At 39.9% G+C, this 22627-nt stretch overlaps 2 protein-coding genes across 4 annotated transcripts in view; one reads left to right on the forward strand and one right to left on the reverse strand.

Moving 5' to 3' along the window:
• The window catches only part of LOC138592283 (kinesin heavy chain-like), a 67611-nt gene extending 64612 nt beyond the window's left edge, over positions 1 to 2999 (forward strand). Inside the window, exons 25-26 of the mRNA XM_069663034.1 lie at positions 307 to 477; positions 1356 to 2999. Coding sequence (XP_069519135.1) covers positions 307 to 470 — 164 coding nt within the window. The 3' untranslated portion in view covers positions 471 to 477; positions 1356 to 2999. The remainder of the gene's footprint in view (positions 1 to 306; positions 478 to 1355) is intronic.
• Positions 3000 to 4276: 1277 nt separating this feature from the next.
• Positions 4277 to 22627, reverse strand: part of arhgap15 (Rho GTPase activating protein 15) — a 37383-nt gene continuing 19032 nt past the window's right edge. For all 3 annotated transcript variants that reach the window (XM_069663323.1, XM_069663324.1, XM_069663322.1), the window contains 4 exons: positions 18161 to 18238; positions 8665 to 8799; positions 5635 to 5740; positions 4277 to 4620 (listed from right to left, as the gene is read on the reverse strand). In XM_069663323.1, the coding sequence (XP_069519424.1) occupies positions 4437 to 4620; positions 5635 to 5740; positions 8665 to 8799; positions 18161 to 18238 (503 nt within the window). In that variant the 3' untranslated portion in view covers positions 4277 to 4436. The remainder of the gene's footprint in view (positions 4621 to 5634; positions 5741 to 8664; positions 8800 to 18160; positions 18239 to 22627) is intronic.

Genomic DNA, 22627 nt, shown 5'->3' on the forward strand with positions numbered 1-22627 from the left:
TGATGTACACTGATATACACTATATACTGTCACGGTCACTACCCAGCTCCGCAAATTGCGTTCGAATTCATATATCCTGATTCGGTCTACGGTCTAGGGATGTCCAGAGTGCGGCGCCGTACATATATTAATTAGGAGATGCAACAAGTTCTATGCATATGTTTATTATTATTGAGTTCATTATTAGTTATTAGTTAGATTTTAGTTTTAGTTTTGAGTTGATTCTCTGAGGAGATTCCAGCCACATGTTGTTGTTTCAGCCTGAAGTTGCTTCAGCTGACTCACCTTTCACCTGTCTTTGTGCAGCCAAGCCAATCAGAGCCGGACATCAGCACCACCAGCACCTGCCCTCCTCCATCAGAACCCCCACACGAGGAGGCGGGGCAACATCTAGTCCACGTCACCACTCCCCCCGTCAGCAACCACAGCTACTACAGCAGCAACAACTCCATCAGAGCCACAGCAAGTAAGATAAAGGTAAGTCACAAACACAGCAACTTCCGCAACAACAGCAGCAACAACTTTGACAAGCTTTCTAAAAACATCTCGTCCCTTATGTTTGGGAGGATGAATTCAAGTCAGTGTGTGTTATTATTCTGCTGAGACACTGAATGAATGGTTCAGTTTTGTACACATCAGTGTGTTTGATTTCTGATGTCAGCAAATGTTTAATAAATCAGGCGAGGGGTTAGTGATTATGAATATTACAGTTTTTCCCAAACGTTTAAACACTTTTACACAAACTTTGGCTCAATTTCTCAAAACTCTAAACACAAACTGAAAAGAGTTAAAAACTTTGTCAAAACTCCACAAATCTCTTGCAAAATGAAACACAGCACTCAAAACCAAGTTCTCTCTTCTCAAAACTGCTTCCTTCCACCAAAACAATACACACAGATAGTATATGTTTATGTCTTACAGAGCATCAAGTAAACGCTGATGTGATCAATTCAAAACACTAGGATCAAAAGTGTTTATGTATGTTTTGGCTTCATGAGGCCATGTTACATATTGTAACGTATGTGTGGAAAGAAGTTTCCTTTTTCTTGTTTTGGTGAAGCATTTACAGTACTACACATATATGTAACACAAATCTCAACTATTTTACATAGTATGTAGCAAAGCTCAGTAATTTCACCTTTGTAAGTACAATGAGAAACAGGACAAAGAAAATGAGTGCACAGATACAAAAAGTGTTCAGCTGAACTGACACGTCCTCTGTGTTTTTGCTGCTCCATCTTCTTGCCTAACACCTGTATAAGTCACTTGAGGCCTCTTTTATACTTGCAAAACTGTAATTTCAGTTTTCTAACTGTATTGTTTTAATAAAGTTGAATCACTTCCTGTCTCCACAGGTGGCAGACAGCTCGTCATCAGTTTCCTTTTCTGTGGATGTTTAGATTTCACCTCTCTGCCTTTACTGAAACAAGAATCCTCATTTGTACTTTACAACTAAACTAAACTAAACCTTCCACCTTAACGACCATTCCACCTTAACAGACATTCCATCTCAACGACCATTCCACCTCTACATACATTGGTAAATGGACTGTACTTATATAGCACTTTTCTAGTCTGCTTTTACACTACATGTCACATTCACATTCATACACTGATTGTGATTGCTACGTAAAGTTCCCAACTGTTGATCACTTATCACGTTCATGCCCGTTGGCTATGTCACCGGGAGCAATTTAGGGTTCGACATGTAGCCTGGGGGAGCTGGGGATTGAACCTCCGACTGTCCGATTGAAAGACGACTGACTCTACCACTGAGCCACAGCCGCCCCTTTCCACATTTCACCTCTACAGACATTCCACCTTAACATCAATTCCACCTCTACAGACATTCCACCTTAACATCCATTCCACCTCTACAGACATTCCACCTTAACAACCATTCCCCCTTTAAAGACATTCCACCTTAACAGCCATTCCACCTTAACAGCCATTCCACCTCTACAGACAGTCCACCTTAACAGCCATTCCCCCTTTGAAGACATTCCACCTTAACAGCCATTCCCCCTTTGAAGACATTGCACCTTAACAGCCATTCCCCCTTTACAGACATTCCACCTTAACATCCATTCCACCTTAACAGCCAACAGGTGCTTTCTCTGCTCCTCTGTGTGTGCTTGTCGTTTCTCTGTATTAGACTCACTCTGTCCGTTTGGGTTAAATTACGAGTTTAAAAAGGAGTATAAAAGTTAGATCTATGTTGTGTTTTTGTTCTCTGTTCTTCGCCTGTTCTTTTGGAAATATTCAAAAGTCATGAAAAGTTAGAAAATATATTAAAATCAGTGGCTTTAATACAAAGTCATGACTTTGATTTGATAACTTTTCCATCTTCACTTAATTTTGGATCTAATTTTAAGTCAGTGACTTAATTTGAATGTCATTAAGATGATTCACTAATTCATGATTTTTACTAATCAATCATAATTTTGTCTTAAGAACTACATTGTTGAATTAAAAGCTCAATTTTAAATAAAAGAAGAATTAATTTTCCCGCAACAGTGATAATTAAATTAATACATGAAAAGAACAATTAAAACGAGTTAAGCAGTCATCACAGTCACATGCTCAATATTGTATGAGTTACTTCTGATCATTTTCATGTGACCCTTAATCATGTTTTTTTTAGTTTCATGATTTGTTTTCCAAACTGAATGTTTTTATAAATTAATATTTATTATATAGTCCTCATTCATATTTATTCCAGAGCTCTTTTTTATAGATTTAATCTGTTTTGTTTTTTACTTTGTTGGGACATTGTTTATCAGCTCCAAGTGTTTTTATTGGTGTCAAATATTTCTACAGTGCAAAAGTGTAACTGCTGCTGTGCGTGTCTTTGTAAACAGTTGTACTGGATTCACCTGAATGCATCATGAACAAGAAGCACAGAGTGTGTAACCTGTGGTTAAACAGGAGCTCATTAAACATTATCTGTTGTGTTTAATGATGTGTGTTCATTTAACCTTTACATGATGTTCAATAAATACAAACAAGATGTTTGTAAACATGTTCAATACACTGCGTTACTTTATAAACACACTGCAGCACTTTATAAACAAACTGCGTTACTTTATGAAAACACTGCGTTACTTTATAAACAAACTGCAGCACTTTATAAACACTGCGTTACTTTATAAACACACTGCAGCACTTTATAAACAAACTGCGTTACTTTATAAACACACTGCAGCACTTTATAAACAAACTGCGTTACTTTATAAACACACTGCAGTACTTTATGAACACACTGCGTTACTTTATAAACACACTGCAGCACTTTCTAAGCACACTGCGTTACTTTATAAACACACTGCAGCACTTTATAAACACACTGCGTTACTTTATAAACACACTGCAGTACTTTATAAACACACTGCGTTACTTTATGAAAACACTGCGTTACTTTATAAACACACTGCAGCACTTTATAAACACACTGCGTTACTTTGTGAAAACACTGCGTTACTTTATAAACACACTGCGTTACTTTATGAAAACACTGCGTTACTTTATAAACACACTGCAGCACTTTATAAACACACTGCAGTACTTTATAAACACACTGCGTTACTTTATAAACACACTGCAGTACTTTATAAACACACTGCGTTACTTTATAAACACACTGCAGTACTTTATAAACACACTGCGTTACTTTATAAACACACTGCAGTACTTTATAAACACACTGCGTTACTTCATAAACACACTGCAGCACTTTATAAACACACTGCAGTACTTTATAAACACACTGCGTTACTTTATAAACACACTGCAGTACTTTATAAACACACTGCGTTACTTTATGAAAACACTGCGTTACTTTATAAACACACTGCAGCACTTTATAAACACACTGCAGTACTTTATAAACACACTGCGTTACTTTATAAACACACTGCAGTACTTTATAAACACACTGCGTTACTTTATAAACACACTGCAGTACTTTATAAACACACTGCGTTACTTTATAAACACTGCGTTACTTTGTGAAAACACTGCGTTACTTTATAAACACACTGCGTTACTTTATGAAAACACTGCAGCACTTTATAAACACACTGCAGCACTTTATAAACACACTGCGTTACTTTATGAAAACACTGCAGCACTTTATAAACACACTGCAGCACTTTATAAACACACTGCGTTACTTTATGAAAACACTGCGTTACTTTATAAACACACTGCAGCACTTTATGAACACACTGGATGTCTGTGAGACAAAAAGTCACAGACATTTAAAGAGTAGGTAGTTAGTTACTGATATGCTTGTGTAAATTAAATCTTCAAACTTGATTTGATCCGAAATTTTCAGTTTATTTTTTACAGTGCAGCCCAAACCAGATGTTCATTCTGTTATCTGATGAAAAACAAATAAAGTTTCAGAGGGAGCTCTGATCCGTCAGATGATCACATCACTTCCTATCCAGGTTGAAGATTTCTTGGCTCTCGATCAGGATGAACTCTATGATCTGGTTCTGATAGACCATGTTGAACGCCATGTTCCCTGCATCCAGCTCAGGCCACATCAGTGTGGGGCCGAACACGATGCCAATGCCCTGAGTGGACATCAGGTTCTTCCTGGAAAACGCCAGAACTCTAAAAAGATAGAAGAAGAAACAAAGACTGAATAAGCATGTGGGAAGGTACATTTTATAAGATTCACACCTACAGGACCATGGACAACAACTTTATCGATCTTTATGCTTTATCAATCAATACCTGTATTGACCTTTATTTAACAACTAGAGCACACTGAAAGCAAGGAGGTGGGGTGAATGGAGAATTACTGGGAGAGGGCAGGTGAGCAGTGGAGCACAACTGTAACATTGCTGATTAACTCTACAACCTGCCATTAACATCAGTGGGATTTACATTTCAGGACCAATTTATTCTTCATTTTCTTCCCCAAACTTAAACTCTGGGCATCAAACCTGCAACTGTAACATTACAAGCAGAGTACTGTTAAAGTATTAAGTAAATATTAGGAACATTGAATCTTAAAAAAGTGACTAACTACATTTATTTTTTCTGTTTTTACAACTTTTACAATTTGCTTATCTTTAAATTTGTTTTTAAATTTGTTTTTTCTTACACTCTGAAATTAAGTGGCTCGTTTTTGTCAAAGTAATGATGTTAGAGTTAAACTGTATAATTTAAATATAGACTTATACTGTAAAATTCTCTTTTATGATCAATTATCCTCTCTGCATTTGATTACAGAGTTTGATCTGAAAAAGGTAAATGGGCATTTAAAGAAAATAATCCTGTGAAGGTCTAATGTTTTGTTAGAGATGTGCCTAATGGATCAGAGTCCAATCACATTAATTGATCAGATATTGTGTAATAACATTTTATTTTGAAACTGTTCAGGATTCAAGTAAAATAGACAATAAAATATGGTTTCATGTTTTTGAAAAATACTAACGTAAATTGATTTAATAATTAGTGCATTTCTCTGTCAATCAATCTTTTATTTCAGGAACGGAAAAAATAATGAACAATGTTCAACTGACTGACTTCAATTCTTCTTACTAAGTGTTCAGGTATGTAAGAGGTTTCATCATTCATTTCAGGTTTCAGGTCTGAGGTCTCAGGTTTATGTTGGTTTACCTGTGCAGGTGGCTGAAGAGCAGCTTCATGGTGTCCTTGTTGGGTTTTGGCAGCTCCTGGATCAGTTTCTTCACAGCCTGAACTTTATGTTTGGATTCTTTAATCTCTGTTCAGAGAAACCATAGAAGCAGTAGTTTACCATGTGTATGGTATTGTAGTGTAACATATGTATAATGTTGTAGTTTAACATGTATAGTGTTGTAGTTTAAGATGTATAGTATTGTAGTCTAATATGTGTATAGTATTGTAGTTTAATATGTGTTTAGTGTTGTACTTTAACATGTATTATAGTTTAATATGTGTATAGTATTGTACTTTAACATGTATTGTAGTTTAATATGTGTTTAGTGTTGTAGTTTAACATGTATTGTAGTTTAATATGTATTGTAGTTTAATTTGTGTTAAGTGTTGTAGTTTAACATGTATTGTAGTTTAATATGTGTATAGTGTTGTAGTTTAACATGTATTGTAGTTTAATATGTATTGTAGTTTAATTTGTGTTAAGTGTTGTAGTTTAACATGTATTGTAGTTCAATATGTGTATAGTATTGTAGTTTAACATGTATTGTAGTTTAATTTGTGTTAAGTGTTGTAGTTTAACATGTATTGTAGTTTAATATGTGTATAGTGTTGTAGTTTAACATTAATTGTAGTTTAATATGTGTATAGTGTTGTAGTTTAACATGTGTTTTATTGTAGTTTAATATGTGTATGGTGTTGTAGTTTACAGTGTGTGTAGTATTGAAGTTTAATGTGTGTATAGCTGGGGCGTAATTGACGTATTTACGTAATTAACTTAACCCTTTACTCATATTTAGCTCGCTAGCTAGCTACATATATAAATAGTATTGGTGATCTTCCTGTTGATTGTTGTTAAGCAAACCAATATGAAAGCTGACTTTTCCATCTCTGAATAGCTTTCCTGTCAAGGAGTGGACATGCACTGCTGCTTAACTCTTTAAAATGCAACCATTAATCAATTATGAGAAATCTAAACCTGTATTTAAAGTATTTAAATTTTTTAATTTTTGGAAATCATTAATTGTGTCTGTAACTCATCAGGAACAGCAGCCACCTCAACAGGTGATAGGCAAGGAGCAGGGACTGCATGTAGAAAGTGGAGAGGTGAGAATTATAAATTCAAATGTGTGTCCCCCCACATTACACAGTTTAATGCATTGTAGTTTAACGCGTGTATAGTGTTGTAGTTTAACATGTGTATAGGTATTGTAGTTTAACGCGTGTATAGTGTTGTAGTTTAACATGTGTATAGGTATTGTAGTTTAACATGTGTATAGGTATTGTAGTTTAACGCGTGTATAGTGTTGTAGTTTAACATGTGTATAGTGTTGTAGTTTAACATGTGTATAGTATTGTTGTTTAACACGTGTATAGGTATTGTAGTTTAACATGTGTATAGTGTTGTAGTTTAACATGTGTATAGTATTGTAGTTTAACACGTGTATAGGTATTGTAGTTTAACATTTGTATAGTATTGTTGTTTAACACGTGTATAGGTATTGTAGTTTAACATTTGTATGGTATTGTAGTTTAACACGTGTATAGTATTGTTGATTAACGCGTGTATAGTGTTGTAGTTTAACGCGTGTATAGTATTGTAGTTTAACACGTGTATAGTATTGTAGTTTAACGTGTGTATAGTATTGTAGTTTAACACGTGTATAGTATTGTAGTTTAACGTGTGTATAGGTATTGTAGTTTAACGCGTGTATAGTGTTGTAGTTTAACATGTGTATAGGTATTGTAGTTTAACGCGTGTATAGTGTTGTAGTTTAACATGTGTATAGGTATTGTAGTTTAACGCGTGTATAGTGTTGTAGTTTAACATGTGTATAGTGTTGTAGTTTAACATGTGTATAGTATTGTTGTTTAACACGTGTATAGGTATTGTAGTTTAACATGTGTATAGTGTTGTAGTTTAACATGTGTATAGTATTGTAGTTTAACACGTGTATAGGTATTGTAGTTTAACATTTGTATAGTATTGTTGTTTAACACGTGTATAGGTATTGTAGTTTAACATTTGTATGGTATTGTAGTTTAACACGTGTATAGTATTGTTGATTAACGCGTGTATAGTGTTGTAGTTTAACGCGTGTATAGTATTGTAGTTTAACACGTGTATAGTATTGTAGTTTAACGTGTGTATAGTATTGTAGTTTAACACGTGTATAGTATTGTAGTTTAACGTGTGTATAGTATTGTAGTTTAACATGTGTATAGTGTTGTTGTTTAACACGTGTATAGGTATTGTAGTTTAACACGTGTATAGTATTGTAGTTTAACGTGTGTATAGTATTGTAGTTTAACATGTGTATAGTGTTGTTGTTTAACACGTGTATAGGTATTGTAGTTTAACATTTGTATGGTATTGTAGTTTAACGTGTGTATAGTATTGTAGTTTAACACGTGTATAGTGTTGTTGTTTAACACGTGTATAGTATTGTAGTTTAACGTGTATAGTGTTGTTGTTTAACGTGTGTATAGTATTTTAGTTAAATGTGTGGATAGTATTGTAGTTTAACGCGTGTATAGTGTTGTAGTTTAATGTGTGTATAGTGTTGTTGTTTAACGTGTGTATAGTATTTTAGTTAAATGTGTGGATAGTATTGTAGTTTAACGCGTGTATAATATTGTAGTTTAATGTGTGTATAGTGTTGTATTTTAACGTGTGCATAGTATTGTAGTTTAATGTGTGTATAGTGTTGTATTTTAACGTGTGCATAGTATTGTAGTTTAATGTGTGTATAGTGTTGTATTTTAACGTGTGCATAGTATTGTAGTTTAACGTGTGTATAGTGTTGTAGTTTAACGTGTATGTAGTCTTGTACTGTAGTGTTTTTTTTGTTTTTGGCCATTCATGCCTTTATGTATTCATGGATTATATCTTTGTTTTACTTCCTATTGTAAATATTTTTGTCCAAAACGTTGTAATTTGTAAACCACTTGTCAATGTTTTTCAATAAATATGTCATTACTACAAATATCTAGCAATCATGTTGGACTCACTGACAGCCTCCACAAATGACTGGAAGAACCTGAAAGGAAACAATGGCTCAGGAAGCTCGCGGAAAAACATCTTCAGGGCTCCAGTGACCACGTGGATGTCTTCCCACTGACTTTGGCCCAGGTCCAGGTCTTCCTCTTGGGGGACAGAACCAGAACTGTTAGGGGGATAGCTCAATAATACAAACATTTCTATTAAATTAGGTTCAGGAAGTCCATTCCTCATAGACATCCCATTTTCATGCTGAATGTATTTAACCACACCTTATCAGTTCCTCTCCCCTTTGAATTTGTTTTCACATGAACTGTGACAGACTAAAGAGAAGAAGCTCACCGTTAATATGGACCAAGAACTACTACTTAAGGCCACAGACAGTGATCTTTTCAAAGATCAGCAAACCAGCGACTGCCTCATTTCCAGTTAGACTATCAAGCATGTAATGTTCATGCTCTCTCCTTTTGGACTCAACTTGAGAAGCATGCTGAAAAAACAATCTGGGTACAAATGGAACAGAACCCATGTTACCCCACATATCCGACTGCTCTTTTGTTTTCTCCAATGCCTCTGTCAGGGCGCTATGTTAAGAACAATCCCATTGTCTCTGAAAATATGGTCTGCTATGAGGAAAAACTATGGTTAGCAAAATGCTTGCGCCTCTCAGTCTGAGTCACCTCTTCTCCCCTTCCATAAGTTCGTAGTTATATTAAAGCTAACATATCTTTTTCTAACTTGCCTGAGAAATAACCTATGGAGTCTATTTTTTCCCATAATCTTTCAGAGAGGGGGGAAATATTGTTTGTTTATAACTTTCTCTCTAGTTTACAAAACATATCATATCATCAAAGCCGGAGAAACACCACGTCCACAAACAAAAACAAGGACAGGCATCCTCTATGCGGCCTCTGACTAGCAGCTGAACATTGACTTGGGAAAGCAGCTAAAGTTCCTACAGCACATCACAACAACATCACTTCGTCCAGACATGATCATCACCTCTGAGGCGACAAAACAGCTGATCATGCTGGAGCTCACAGTGCCGTGGGAGGAGCGCATGGAAGAGGCCAACGAGAGGAAGCGGCCAAAATACCAGGAACTGGTGGAAGAGTGTCAGAACAGGGAAGACACACGACGAGCCCATAGAGGTGGGCTGTAGAGGCTTTGCAGGATGCTCATTCAGCAAAGTCCTGAACCGACAGGGCGTCTCAGCTGCAGAAAAAAAGAGGGCCATTCGTTCCGTCAGCGAAGCTGCAGAAAGAGCTAGCAGATGGCTTTGGATAAAGAGGGCTGATCCGTGTGTGGTTGCTACTGGGATGTAAGTCGGGGCCTGATCAACCCCTGGCTGGGTCGCCTAGGCGAGGGTGTCTGATGTTGAAAGACCTGACACACCTGATGACCCCAGGTCACATCACTGCGTCCCAGTGCATCCTGGAGATGTATTTTGCACTGATCTGTTTGGGAGGGGGACCTGGGGGTGGCTTTGATGGAGGAGCAATGGAGAAGAGCTCTGGAAGGGGTGCACACAGCCTCAATCTGTGCCAGACACGGCCTCATTCAATTTAAGATGCTGCATTGCTTTCATTTTTAAAAAGTCTCTCCAAGATGTTCCCAGATGTCGACTCTACCTGTGACAAGTGTAAAGTCTCACCTGTCTCCTTGACACACTTATTCTGGCTGTGTCTTAATCTATTCACTTATTGGAATTCAATCTTCCAAACACTGTCTGAAATCCTTAAAATGACAGTTCAACCTGATCCTATGATACCTATTTTAGGCATAGCAGGAGAAACAAACAAGAACCTAACTGGAACTAATCTGAAAATAACAAAATGTGTTGCTCTGATAGCAAGGAGATTGATCGTCCTCCATTGGAAGACACCTCATTCACCAAGCTGGACTCAGTGGCTGAGAGATGTGATGCAGCATCTCAAACTAACTGCCCTTTTAGTATATATATATTTTTATTTCTTTTTAATTGTCATTTCTATTTTGTATGTCTGTTTGATCATTTTCTTTCAATCAACTGTTTTTCTTCTTCTTTTCTTTTTTCTAACTTTATGGCTGTCTTGCTTGTTTGTTCTAAAAAGAAAACTCATAAAAATATGTTTTAAAAAAAAGGAATGCAGTTCAGGGCTCACACTGGTTTCGGCCCAGCACCATTTTATCTTGCGAGCCTTCCACATCCCCGGACACAAAAGCTCAATAGCTGACTCGCTATCTGGCTTCTCATTTCAGAAATTCAGACAAATGGCACCAGCCTCCTACTCGTTTCCGACTCCAGTCCCACTGTTTTCAGCCACCATCTTCAACTGGACCCTGAAATGGAACATCTGGTAAGCGCTTTACAAGATGTCATCCTCTCCTCTAATCTGACTGGGTGGAATTGCTTCAAAGCTTTCCATGCTTCCCATAGCCTTCCATTTCCTACTCTGGATGTCCTGACCTTCTCCAGTTTCATCCCATTCATCCATTCCATTAAAAAAATCAAAACCTCAAACAAAAAGGTCTAAATAAGTGGAGTTCACTTCTTTGTAAAACTGTAATCCGGATCATCTTGTCCAGCCTTGTCACTCTCACATTAGCAAAATCAAAGGCCGAGCCCCGTCCTATGCTTAAATGCCAACCACTCGCTTCAGACCTCCTTACTTGCTGCATCAGCACACACAAAGCTTCCATGGTTAAAGGAGTCCATTCCCAAAGCAGTGAGTATACATGTCCAGCGTCTTTTGTTTCAGTTGGTCCATGAGCATTTCACGTTGTGTTGTAAATCATCCATTTCTTCCACTTACTAGTAAAGACATTTTGTCTCAGTCTAAGTTGATCGGTCTTTTTTTCCATAGCACAAAGCTCTCGTATCATTTCTAACCATTGTTGTGTAGCAGGTGGTTCAGTCTTGTACCAATGTCTTGTTATTGCCTTCTTACTTGTTAGCAGTAGTATCTTAGTTAAATATCTATCTTTATCAATAACACAATCATTTGTTTCCAAGATACATAACTTTGCATTCCCTTGGTATTTCATACCCCAAATTGTTTTTATTGTTTCATGTACAATGTCCCAGAATGTCTGTCATTTCTGGCATTCTCAAAAGATGTGTGTATGGTTGCCTCTCTATTCCCACATAGACGCCAACATAATAGATGTAAACCAGTTTGTGTACTCTTTATGTTAGGTGTAATGAAGTAGCAGGTTAGATTTTTCCACCCGAACTCCCTCGATGTCCTTGAATTTGAAGAGGTGTTTTGTCACGTTTAGCCATTCTTCAGTTGTGATGTCAGTATTCAACTCCCTCTCCCACTTAGCTTTCATGCACACATTCTCTTTAATTGTGGTAGAGCACAGAGATTGTCTTGAATGTTTTCCCATTATATCCAGTAGTCCATTTAGGATTTTTAAGTTTTGTATTTTCTTCAGGAAATAATCCCTGAGCTGCAAATATCTAAAAACAAGTCTCCATTCCCCAGTCCATATTTCTCCTTCAAACCCTGAAAACTCATTGTATTTCCATCTTTAGTTATTGTACACATTGCTGTGATCCCCTTTCTCTCCCAATTGTTTCCTAATTCTGACGTTTTGGTCACTTAAACTTGGCTTAAATCTATCGTCATAGGCAGACCAGCTTAACAGTTTCACTTCCCCTTCTAATTTGTATTGTTTAATTATATCAAACAAAGTATTCAGTGTATGCAAACGTATTGGATCCAATGAGTCCTGGAGTACCTTCACTTGTTTTATGTTACCAGTTAGTGACTGGACTGGGATATCTGCTACAGTCTTATCAATATCTTTCAACTTTGCATTATAGTCCTTTTGACACCACTTGACTATTAGTCCGATTTGCGCTGCAAGATAATAATCTTTTAAATCACCTTTATCTTTGGCCAGCTGTCATGTACAGTATTTTATTCATGGCTTTATAGCATTCCATATATATCTGGAGATCATTTTATCCCACTTTTTAAATCTTTCTTGAGGAATGTTAACAGGAAGTGACTGAAAAAGATATAGCAGTGTAGGGAGAATGTTCATTCTGATTACTTCAATTCCTGAACTAAAATCTATTGACAAGGATGACCAACTCTCGGTGTCTGTTCTAATCTGAGAATGAATCGGGTCATAATTTATTTTGTAGAGATGACTTAATTGTTTTGTTAGAGTCAAACCCTAACCCTAACCCTAACCCTCACAAAGGTATTTTATAGTTAATGAAGTTATTTCTTGAGATGGGGTATAGTTAAAGGCCAGAATCTGTGTCTAATTCACATTTACTTTGTATCCTGAGTGATATATTATAATATCATCTGCGAAAGGGCTGATTAAATGTTTCTGTCCTTCGATATCAATCCCTTTTAAATCCTCATTCTGTCTTAAAGCCTGTGCCAAAGGCTCAATGTATAAGGCACAGAGGAGGGGGGACAAGCAACATCCTTGACGGGGGCATCAATTTTTATTCTAGCTGTAGGATTTGGATAGATAGATTTTATACATTTAATTGAGTCTTTGATTAGTCCAAATCGCTCTAATACTAGGCACAGGAAGTTACAATTCACACTGTCAAAAGCCTTCTCGGCGTCAAGACTCATCAAGATAGCACTCGTGTTTTTTGTTTGTATTGAGTTGATTACTGGCAAAGTCCTCCTAATGCTATCCTGCGTTTGCCTTCCTGTAATAAAACCACTTTGATCTTCGTCAGTTAGCTCAGTCATGAACTTCTCTCATCTCTTTGCTATAATAGATGTGTATATTTGATAATCCACATTGAGAATAGCTATAGGTCTCAAATTAGAATGGTATTCTGTATCTTTTCCCTCTTTCGGAATAACAGAAATAAGTGCCTCATTCCAAGAGGGTGGACGTTGACCTTCTTTAAGTGTCCAATTGAAGGATGACACAAGAAGAGGAGTTATTTCTTCTTTATAGACTCGGTACCACTCTGATGGGAAACCATCACTTCCAGGAGATTTATTAGCCTTAAGTCTAGATATGGCTTTGGACACCTCATCGGGTGTTACAGGGGCTGTGAGAGTTTTATTTTGTAACTCTGTAATAGTTGGTAAATCAAGAGAACTCAGGAACTGTCTTTTTACATTCTCACTCGATGAGGGTAGATGTGTATGTAGAGTCTCATAGTATTCTTTGAACATGTTTTCTGTTTCTGTGGGACCATGCTTCAGTTGGCCTGAGCGGAGATCTCTGATCTTGTATATTGTGTTTACAGTCTGTTGCTTCCAGAGTCGCCTTGCCAGTAACCTAGTAGCTATTTCCATTTTAATTAGCTTTGTTGTTCGTTATGCTCATATTGAGTCCTCAGGTAGTGCCTTTCCGTCTGCTGCTCAGGTGTACAGTGAAGTGAACTGCATTGATTTTACAATCTCTTACCATGTGCAGATCCTAGCTATTCATAAATACATGATCAATCCTAGAGTGATGGGATAGATATATCATGTGGGATAGAGCGGTGTGTATATTCTTTTTCCATTGGATGAAGTTCCCTCCACACATGCACCATGCCCTGTTCCTTTAAGAATGCATTCATGACTTTACCGAAGTGAGTTTTATTTCTTTCTGTACTTGTCGTGTCTATCCTAAAGTCTAGTATCATATTAAAATCCCCCGCACTCATTACGATGCCTTCTGATTCTGATGCTACGACTGTAAATGGGGATTTAAAGAAATGTTTGTCGCTGTCTGGAGGGGCAGATACATCGATTAATGTGACCATCTAATTTTCTAGTTTGCCTTTAACAATAACGTATCGTCCTTCTTTGTCCTTCATTTCTTTCAAGCATTCAAATTTTGTCAAAAAGTACTGCAACCCCTGTTTTATGGCTCTGCCTGTATGTACGATAGAATGTAAATCTAGGGTTAGGGTGAGGATTGTGATCTGAAAGCGAGTTTCTTTAGCTTCTCATGTTCTTCCTGGGATAAGTGTGTTTCCTGGATGAAGATAACTTGGGCCTTTAACTTGTCTCATTTTCAGAGTTACTTTACTTCTTTTGATTGGCTTGTTAAGCCCATTCACATTCTTTGACCCTAACCCTAACCCCTAACCCCTAACCCTCAACCCATCTACATCTTCCATCTAGATTCCTACCTAAGCCCATTCGTACCAATCCGCGACTACATTAATTTAAGACCAACTAGTCAAGCTTCCCTTCAAGACCCATTTTTCTAACAGAGACAGGAAAGATGGCGACTTGCTTCTGGTTTCACTACCATTTCCAAATCAAATCCTAACCAGATCCAGAATATCCCACTACTTATATTCCGGGCATTCATTACAGGTAGGAGCTGCCTCAACCGCCTCCAGACAAGGAATCCCACATCATATAATTCAATTCCTCAGCTGCTGGTCTTCTCCGGCTTACCTCAACTACATCCGTAAAGACCTCTCTGACATTAGAGATGCTCACAGAAATCTTTCCCTCTGAAGTTTTCTTGGGGCTCCGAAAGAGCAAGAGGAGACGGCTCCCTGACCCTGAGGTCTTTGTACTCTGTCTGATACAAGACGAAGCAACTCCATTCTCTCATCAGACCCAATCCAACATCGACTCAGTTTACTCTTATTCCTTCATCCCTCATCCCTCGACCCTTGACCCCTACCCTCATCCCTTTATCCCTCAACTTTGATCCCTGCCATTAATCTTAAAAAATAAAATATCTTATATGCACACCACTATTGGAGTGGTCTTTGTTAGTGAAACACTGATAGTCTGATATGTTTATGTGACGAGCTGGACTCATCAGTCTGTTTACACTATGTTTGCTTTGGCTCCTTTATAAATATCTACATTTACAATAAATAGAGCAGTGCTAAAATGTCACACAAAACACAAAATAAAATATTGTGTTCCAACACAACACACAGTCCATTAATCATAGCATCACATATGTTTATTACACAATTGTATTCATTGTTGCTTTTGAAATTAAGTAATTCTGTCAAACACAACCTAATCCTGATCAGTTTAAGAACATGGTTAGAAACCGACAACATTAATGTAGAAAATGAAAGTTTCAATCTGTAAACTTACAGTAGCTGTTTGTTACACCAAGTCTTTGTGAGTTTTAGACATCAACAGCACTGAAATTGTAGTTTTGGTTTCATGTTAATAAAGTGAACTAATTTTGACCTTATTAAAATTGTTTACCTTTAAATTTATCTTTACTGAACCCTAAAAAAAAGCTGACACCCCTTATCAGGATTTATTTCCAATGTGCAACGATGTTGGAAAAAGGTTTAATCAGATAATTCATAAAAATATTTTGTAATATGGTAGATCCTGATCATTTTATGTTTCTATGAAACAAGTGTTACAAATGTAAGTACAGTTCTATGAATTCTTGAAATATATATGCTTTAGCACTGGATATGATCGCAGCGCAAATCTCACCCAAAGGCACCTGGTAGGACTGCCCAGGAAGTAGAGATACTCCTTGTTTAGTGGCCCCTAACATGGAGTGGCAAAGGCAGACCCCTTGACCTGTAAAGCCTCTATGAACAGGATATCAGTGCAGCGAAAGCTAGACATCGTCTGAAGGCAGAGCAGTTCTGCTAAATTGGCATCACCCTGCAGGCATGAGGGCTCACACATGAGGGCTGCCAGCTCAATTCTCAATTTAGCCCTGACTGTGCTAAAGGCTAAACGATAGCACCAGAGGTTGGTCCCATAAGGGAACATTGACAGTCTGCTGGAGGTGTTTTATTGCTTGCCTTTAAGGAACTGACTCACCAGAGTATAGGACTTTACGGTCTGATTATCTACTCTATAAAGCCTGGCCAATAAAGGGTGTAAAAAAAACTCAGTATCATTGGCAAAGGGGAACTCTCAGGCACCATAATAGTTTGTATTAATATGATTGCATGCCCTTAGGAGGGGGTCCGGCCCCTCAAGGGCCATATCTGACATGAGGGGATTGAAACCAATGACATTCCCTTGGCTACCCTGTCTGGAAGCATTGACTGGATGCTCTGACATTCTAGAATATGTGAGACTACACATCTAAATGGAGGCCAGTCATCGAAACTGTTCTTCTGAAATTGGAGGAAAAGCTGAAGTATTGCCTCCACTTGGCAGAGTTGGGGAAGCCAACATTTGATGGCAGTCCAAAGTTAAGCCAATCAATTAATCAATCAAATTTTATTTGTATAGCGCCAGATCACAACCGAAGTAATCTCAAGACACTTTACAAAAAGAGCAGGTCTAGACCGTACTCTTTGTTATATTATTCAGAGAGAGACCCAACATGAATCACCATCATCAGCAACATTTGGCACAGTGGCAAAGAAAAACTTCCTTGTCAATGAACACCACCCTTTTGCTGGGTGTGAGGCAAGTTTTGGCGTAAATGATAGTGAGACCCAGTCTTGTGCTTGTTCCTGGGATGGAGCAAAGATCAGCCAGTCATCTGAATACGGGAGCAATTGAAAATTATTGGCTTGCACTGCGGCCAGTGCTGCCCCCATGCATCTTGTGAAGACCCATGGTACTAGGGAAAGACCAAACAGGAGAACCTTAAACTGATAGGCCTTGCTTAAAGGGACTGCCTGTGATGAATAGCTATGGGGGTGTGGAAATACGGTTCAAAAACTTGAACCAACTAAGCTGTGTCACAGCTTGGAGTGGCAGTCAAGGGCGACCAGTGTCAAAACCCTTCTGAGGTTGATGCCTCAGTAGGGGTGTTTGATCCCAAAGGCTAGCAAGCTGCTGATGAGTCTAACCAACCTGTATTCCCAAGGCCTGCTGCCAAACACTTACAGCTCCCCTTGAGCTACCCGGGGTCATACCTGATGTCGAGTCAGGGTAAGCACTGACATCAGTTTGCCAAGCTCCCTGGTTATAAAGGCTAATGCCTGCAGGGATGTATCACTTACACTTTGGACAGAAGCACCCACACCAGAGGATTGCAGGGACAGCAACAGTGCTAATATCATGTAGAGAAGAGTAGGGAGAAAAATAAAAAGTGATAGATAAACCATGTTACACGCTTCAACAAGCAAAGCACTTGCCAGGGAGCCAGAAAAAAACTGCAGCGCTATTTGTTGCTGTGAAGTGGATATAGCGGTTGCAACAAGTGAAACACGTGGTTTCACAGCAAAAAAAAATTGGATCCAGAAACGACCTCTGTTTGCATACCTATTCGTTCTTCTTTCCCCTTAATGTAAGGTATTGACATGCCAGTCCCAGCAAGCAGAAACATTAGCATTTAGGCAACAAGTGCGGCCCTGATAGCTTTCATCCATTTATTTGCAGATTAGTTGGGAGAAGAATTAAAGGAACATCTTTTGTAATGTCATGGGCTCTTTGTCGTTGATATAAGATACTTGACCTGCATGTACGAGAAACGGATCATATCCAGTGATGACACCACCTCTGTCGGTCAGTAAAGAATGAAATAGAATGTCTGTCTGTCTTAAATTAACATAATTTACATGTAGGAGAAAGTGCTGGAACAGACAGTTACGTTCAGACAGGAAGTAGAGGTTTCTGTTGAACTGACCTTGATCGACAATGAAGCGAAGTTTCTGGATTGTGGCAAGATTTCCACTGACTCTGTAGATCCCGTCAACTTCCAGACCTGAAACCACAAAGTCCAATAATTATATATTTATGGAAAAAAACTCACTTCAAACAAAAGAAGAAGACTTAGTTAAGCAGTGACTGGCACCAAACACTAACTGGTTTATTTCTATTTGTGAAGTTGACAAAGTTCACTCTCTTTCATAAGAACATTCTCTCATTCACTCATGTGCATTCATTCATTTAGGTTGTTCCTCTATTCTTCATCCGGTATCCACAAAAGACGGCGTCAAAAAGAAGACAGGATAGTTTCCATAGATCATCACATTTCAGCTGTTTTAAAGCAGCAAGACAAACTGTGACCTCATTATTATCTGCAATATTTTTATTGCAATGAAAAACAGGAAATTCTTTTAGATGAATTCAGTTTGTTTTTCACATGTACGGCAAATATACTAATAACACTACTCATTAGTAATATTTTATTTCAATCTACAAAAAGGAGCCCCACCTCATTCCTACTTATAACACACCTGGTTTAGCCCTCAGCAACTTAGAGAACAGGTGGAGAGAGTACAGGTGATGAGAGAGCAGGTGGAGAGAGTACAGGTGATCCGAGGAAGAAGATGATGACGTGACAGACCCTGACTTCATCCCACCCACCTGTAACTTGGACACTCCAGGCCCAAGAGATGAGAGCTCCTCTGCCAAGAGGAAATGCATGTGGCCTGCAGTTGAGGCGATTGAGGACGACAGCGATGGGGACGACAGCAACGGGGACGACAGCGACGAAGATAACAACGACGATGATGACGCAGAAGTCAGAGACCAGCCAGAACCTACTAGGAGGCCCACTAAGAGGAGGCGGCAAGCAGCCAGGCAAACCACCTGGAAAAAGGCTGACCTGGACATGGGGATAAATATGCTCCCATCTGTAGATGACTACTGGGCAATGGAGACCAGGGTCCTTCAAGTTGCAAACCTCATGTCATCTAAGAGGTTCAGGCTGCTGAAGAGGCTTGTCCATTTCAATGACAACACCAACATCCCTGGCACCAATGACCATTTTTTTCAAGATCCAGCCACTGTTCAGCTTCCTGAATACTGCCTTCAGGAGTGAGCTGCAGACCCCCAAGCAGTCTGTGGATGAGGTCATGGTTGCCTACAAAGGCAAGACAGCTGGCAACCTGAGGCAATACATAAAGAACAAGCCTGACAAATGGGGATTCAAGTTGTTTGCCAGGGCTTCTGAGGATGGCTTCATCCATGACATGGTACTATACCAGGGGAAGACTACTCTAGAGGCCCATGGTGTCCGGATGACGCCTGAACAGGAAGCCATGGGTGCCACCAGCCAGATCGTCTCTGTCCTGGCCAGCACCATGTCGTCTTTCACAACCACAGCCATCTTTGCAGACAACTTCTTCAGCAGCCTGGAGATTGTGTGGTACCTCAGGAACAAGAACTGCAGGTATATGTTATGTTATTTCACAGAGCAACATGTGAAAATCGCACCTGCAGGTACACAGGGACAGCCAGGGACAACCGAATTGGCAAACCTCCTCTCAGGTCCATCAAGGAGATGGAGAAGAAGGCTGTGCCTCGTGGCACCTGCAACTACGTCCTCAGTGACGATGGGATCCTGGCTGTTAGGTGGAAAGACAACAAGGTTGTCACTCTGCTGTCCACCGACATGGGAGTGCAGCCCACGTCCTCAGTCTCCCGATACTGCAGTGACACCAAGAGGAAGGAGGACGTGACCTGCCCTGCTCTTATCAAGAGCTACAATACCAACATGGGGGGCATTGACAAAAGTGACATGCTGGTCCACCTCTACCGTAACCCCATGAAATCGAAGAGGTGGTACATGCGGCTGTTTGCCTACGCACTAGATGTCAGCTTCACGAATGCCTGGGTGATGTACAGGCGAGACTGCAAGTCTCTGGATGTGGATGGCCTGTCACTGAAAAGCTTCAGGATCCAGGAAATTTATTTTCCAATATGCTTTTCATTGTTTGAAACGATTCTGTATTTATGTATTTCTGTCTGTTTCCTCACAACTAAATTTCAAATTCATGATTCAAATTCAGGTGTTCAGGAGTGCCAGCAGCCATAGGCCAGTCATGTCCCGCCCCCGAAGGGGCTCAGCAACTCCAGGCAGCTTTAGCCCCCCTGAAATCCCCAAGCCTGTCCGAGGACACCGCAGCCACACCCCAAATGACTCTGTGCGGTTTGACCTGTCCCTCTTCCATGCCCCCGTCTACACCACGCGTCAGACCTGCAAATACAGCAGCAGGAAAGGACACATAATAAGGTCAAATGTTGTCTGCAGTGTCAGCAAAATAAAGTAACACGGCTGCAGCTGCAAAAGAGAGAGAAGCGGTGTGGGAAGAAACTGCTGCTCGAGTAAATTTGCAAGTTTGAACTGGTCTGTTTATTTAATACTTAATCACGACCGGAAGCTAAAATTTAGATTAACTTAGGAGCAATCCAGCGGGAGAAAAACAATGCTGACTTCATATACATTATAATTTATGTTGATTAAACTGAATTGTGTTAGTTTAAAAAAAAAAAAAATCCAATAACTTATGGCGTTCTTATTTGATGGGTCAGAGCAGCACAGAGACTAACCGCTCAAACACACGCATGAGACGGGCTGAATGAATGAGGAAGTGAATGAGGGTTTTATATTCTAGAGGGAGGAGACAGAGCGAAACTCTGAGTGTCCTGAAGAAAACCTGCTCGCGACCAGGTGAGGTTCACAGACACAGTTACCATAGTAACCAACTCAGAGTTGAAGTTACCTCTCTTTCTGAAACGGCAAACCCGAGGTTTCCCTCATCTCAGGGTTAACAAACCCGGGGTTTTCACTAAACCCGCTTTCTGAAACGGACCCCTGGTCTCTCTTTAAAGTGTCTCGAGATAAATTTGGTGATGATTTGGTGCTAACAAATATAATTTGATTGATTGATTGATTGGCGGTTTATCTCAGTTGGTAGAGCAGGCGCCCCATGTATAGTCCTCGTTGCAATGATCGCTGGTTCGACTCCCGGTCTGCCAATCATTTGGTGCATGTCATCCCCCACTCTCTACTCCCAACATTTCCTGTCTATCTTCAGCTGTAAAATCTTTAGAAAAACAAAAATTAGGTTATTACACATTTATTGTCCCTGACTCTCTGGCTGAGTTAGCTGTTCATCACAGTGATGGCCTGGGGAAAGAAACTGTTTCTGCGTCAGGTTTTTTTTTGCGTACAGTGCTCTGTAACGTCTGCTGGAGGGGAGAAGTTCAGACAGTTTGTGACCAGGGTGTGAGAGGTCTGCAGTTACCTGCCCGTTTCCTGACCCCGGACTGATATAAGTCCTGGACGGAGGGCAGGTTAGTTCCAATGATCCTCTCTGCACACCTGATTGTCAGCTGCAGTCTGTTCTTGTCCTGTTTGGTGGCAGATCCAAACCAGACAGTGATGGACATGCAGAGAACAGACTGGATGATGGTGGAGGAAAACATGATCAGCAGCTCCTGAGGTGGGTTGAATTTCCTGAGCTGTCTCAGGAAGTACATCCTCTGCTGGGCCTTTTTCCTGACAGTGTCTATGTGGGAGGTTCACTTCAGGTCCTTGGAGATAGTGGATCCCAGGAACCTGAAGGTGTCAACAGAAGACACTGTGCTGTTGAGGATTGTGAGGGGGGGGGCTTCTCCTAAAGTCCACTGTCGTCTCCACAGTCAGTCACCATCCCAGATGAGGCCGATAACCGTCGTGTCATCTGCAAACTTCAGGAGTTTCACAGAGGGGTCCCCTGAGGTGCAGTCATAGTGTAGAGGGAGAAGAGCAGTGGGGAGAGCACACACCCCTGGGGGGCGCCAGTGCTGATTGTCTGGGTGCTGGATGTGATGTTTCCACGCCTCAACTGCTGCCTCCTGTCAGTCAGGAAGTTGGTGATCCACTGACAGGCGGGGGCGTGCACGGAGGCCTGGGTGAGTTTGTGGTGGAGGATTTCAGGGATGAGTCCACAAACAGGATCCTCGTGTAGATCCCTGGGGAGTCGAGGTGATGCAGGATGTAATGCAGTCCCATGTTGACCGCACCATCCACCGTCCAGCAGGGGGCCTGTGATGTCCTTCAGGTGACTCAACACCAGTCTTTCAAAGGATTTCATGACCACAGACGTCAGGGCAACGGGCCTGATACCTTGACCTTGACCTAGTCATTCAGCTCTGTGATGGAGGGTTTCTTGGGGACCGAAATGATGGTGGAGCGTTTGAAGCAGGAGGGGACTTCACACAGTTTCAGAGATCTGTTGAAGATCTGGGTGAAGATGGGGGCCAGCTGGTCAGCACAGACTCTCAGGCAGGAGGGAGACACCGTCAGGTCCTGGAGCCTTCATGATCTTCCGCCTCTGAAAGAGCTGACACACATCCTCTTCACAGATCCCTAGTGCAGGTG

This window comes from Semicossyphus pulcher, unplaced genomic scaffold (assembly GCF_022749685.1).
Source record: "Semicossyphus pulcher isolate SPU_LCO1_2020_fin unplaced genomic scaffold, fSemPul1.0.p SCAF_15, whole genome shotgun sequence".
NCBI lineage: Eukaryota > Metazoa > Chordata > Actinopteri > Labriformes > Labridae > Semicossyphus > Semicossyphus pulcher.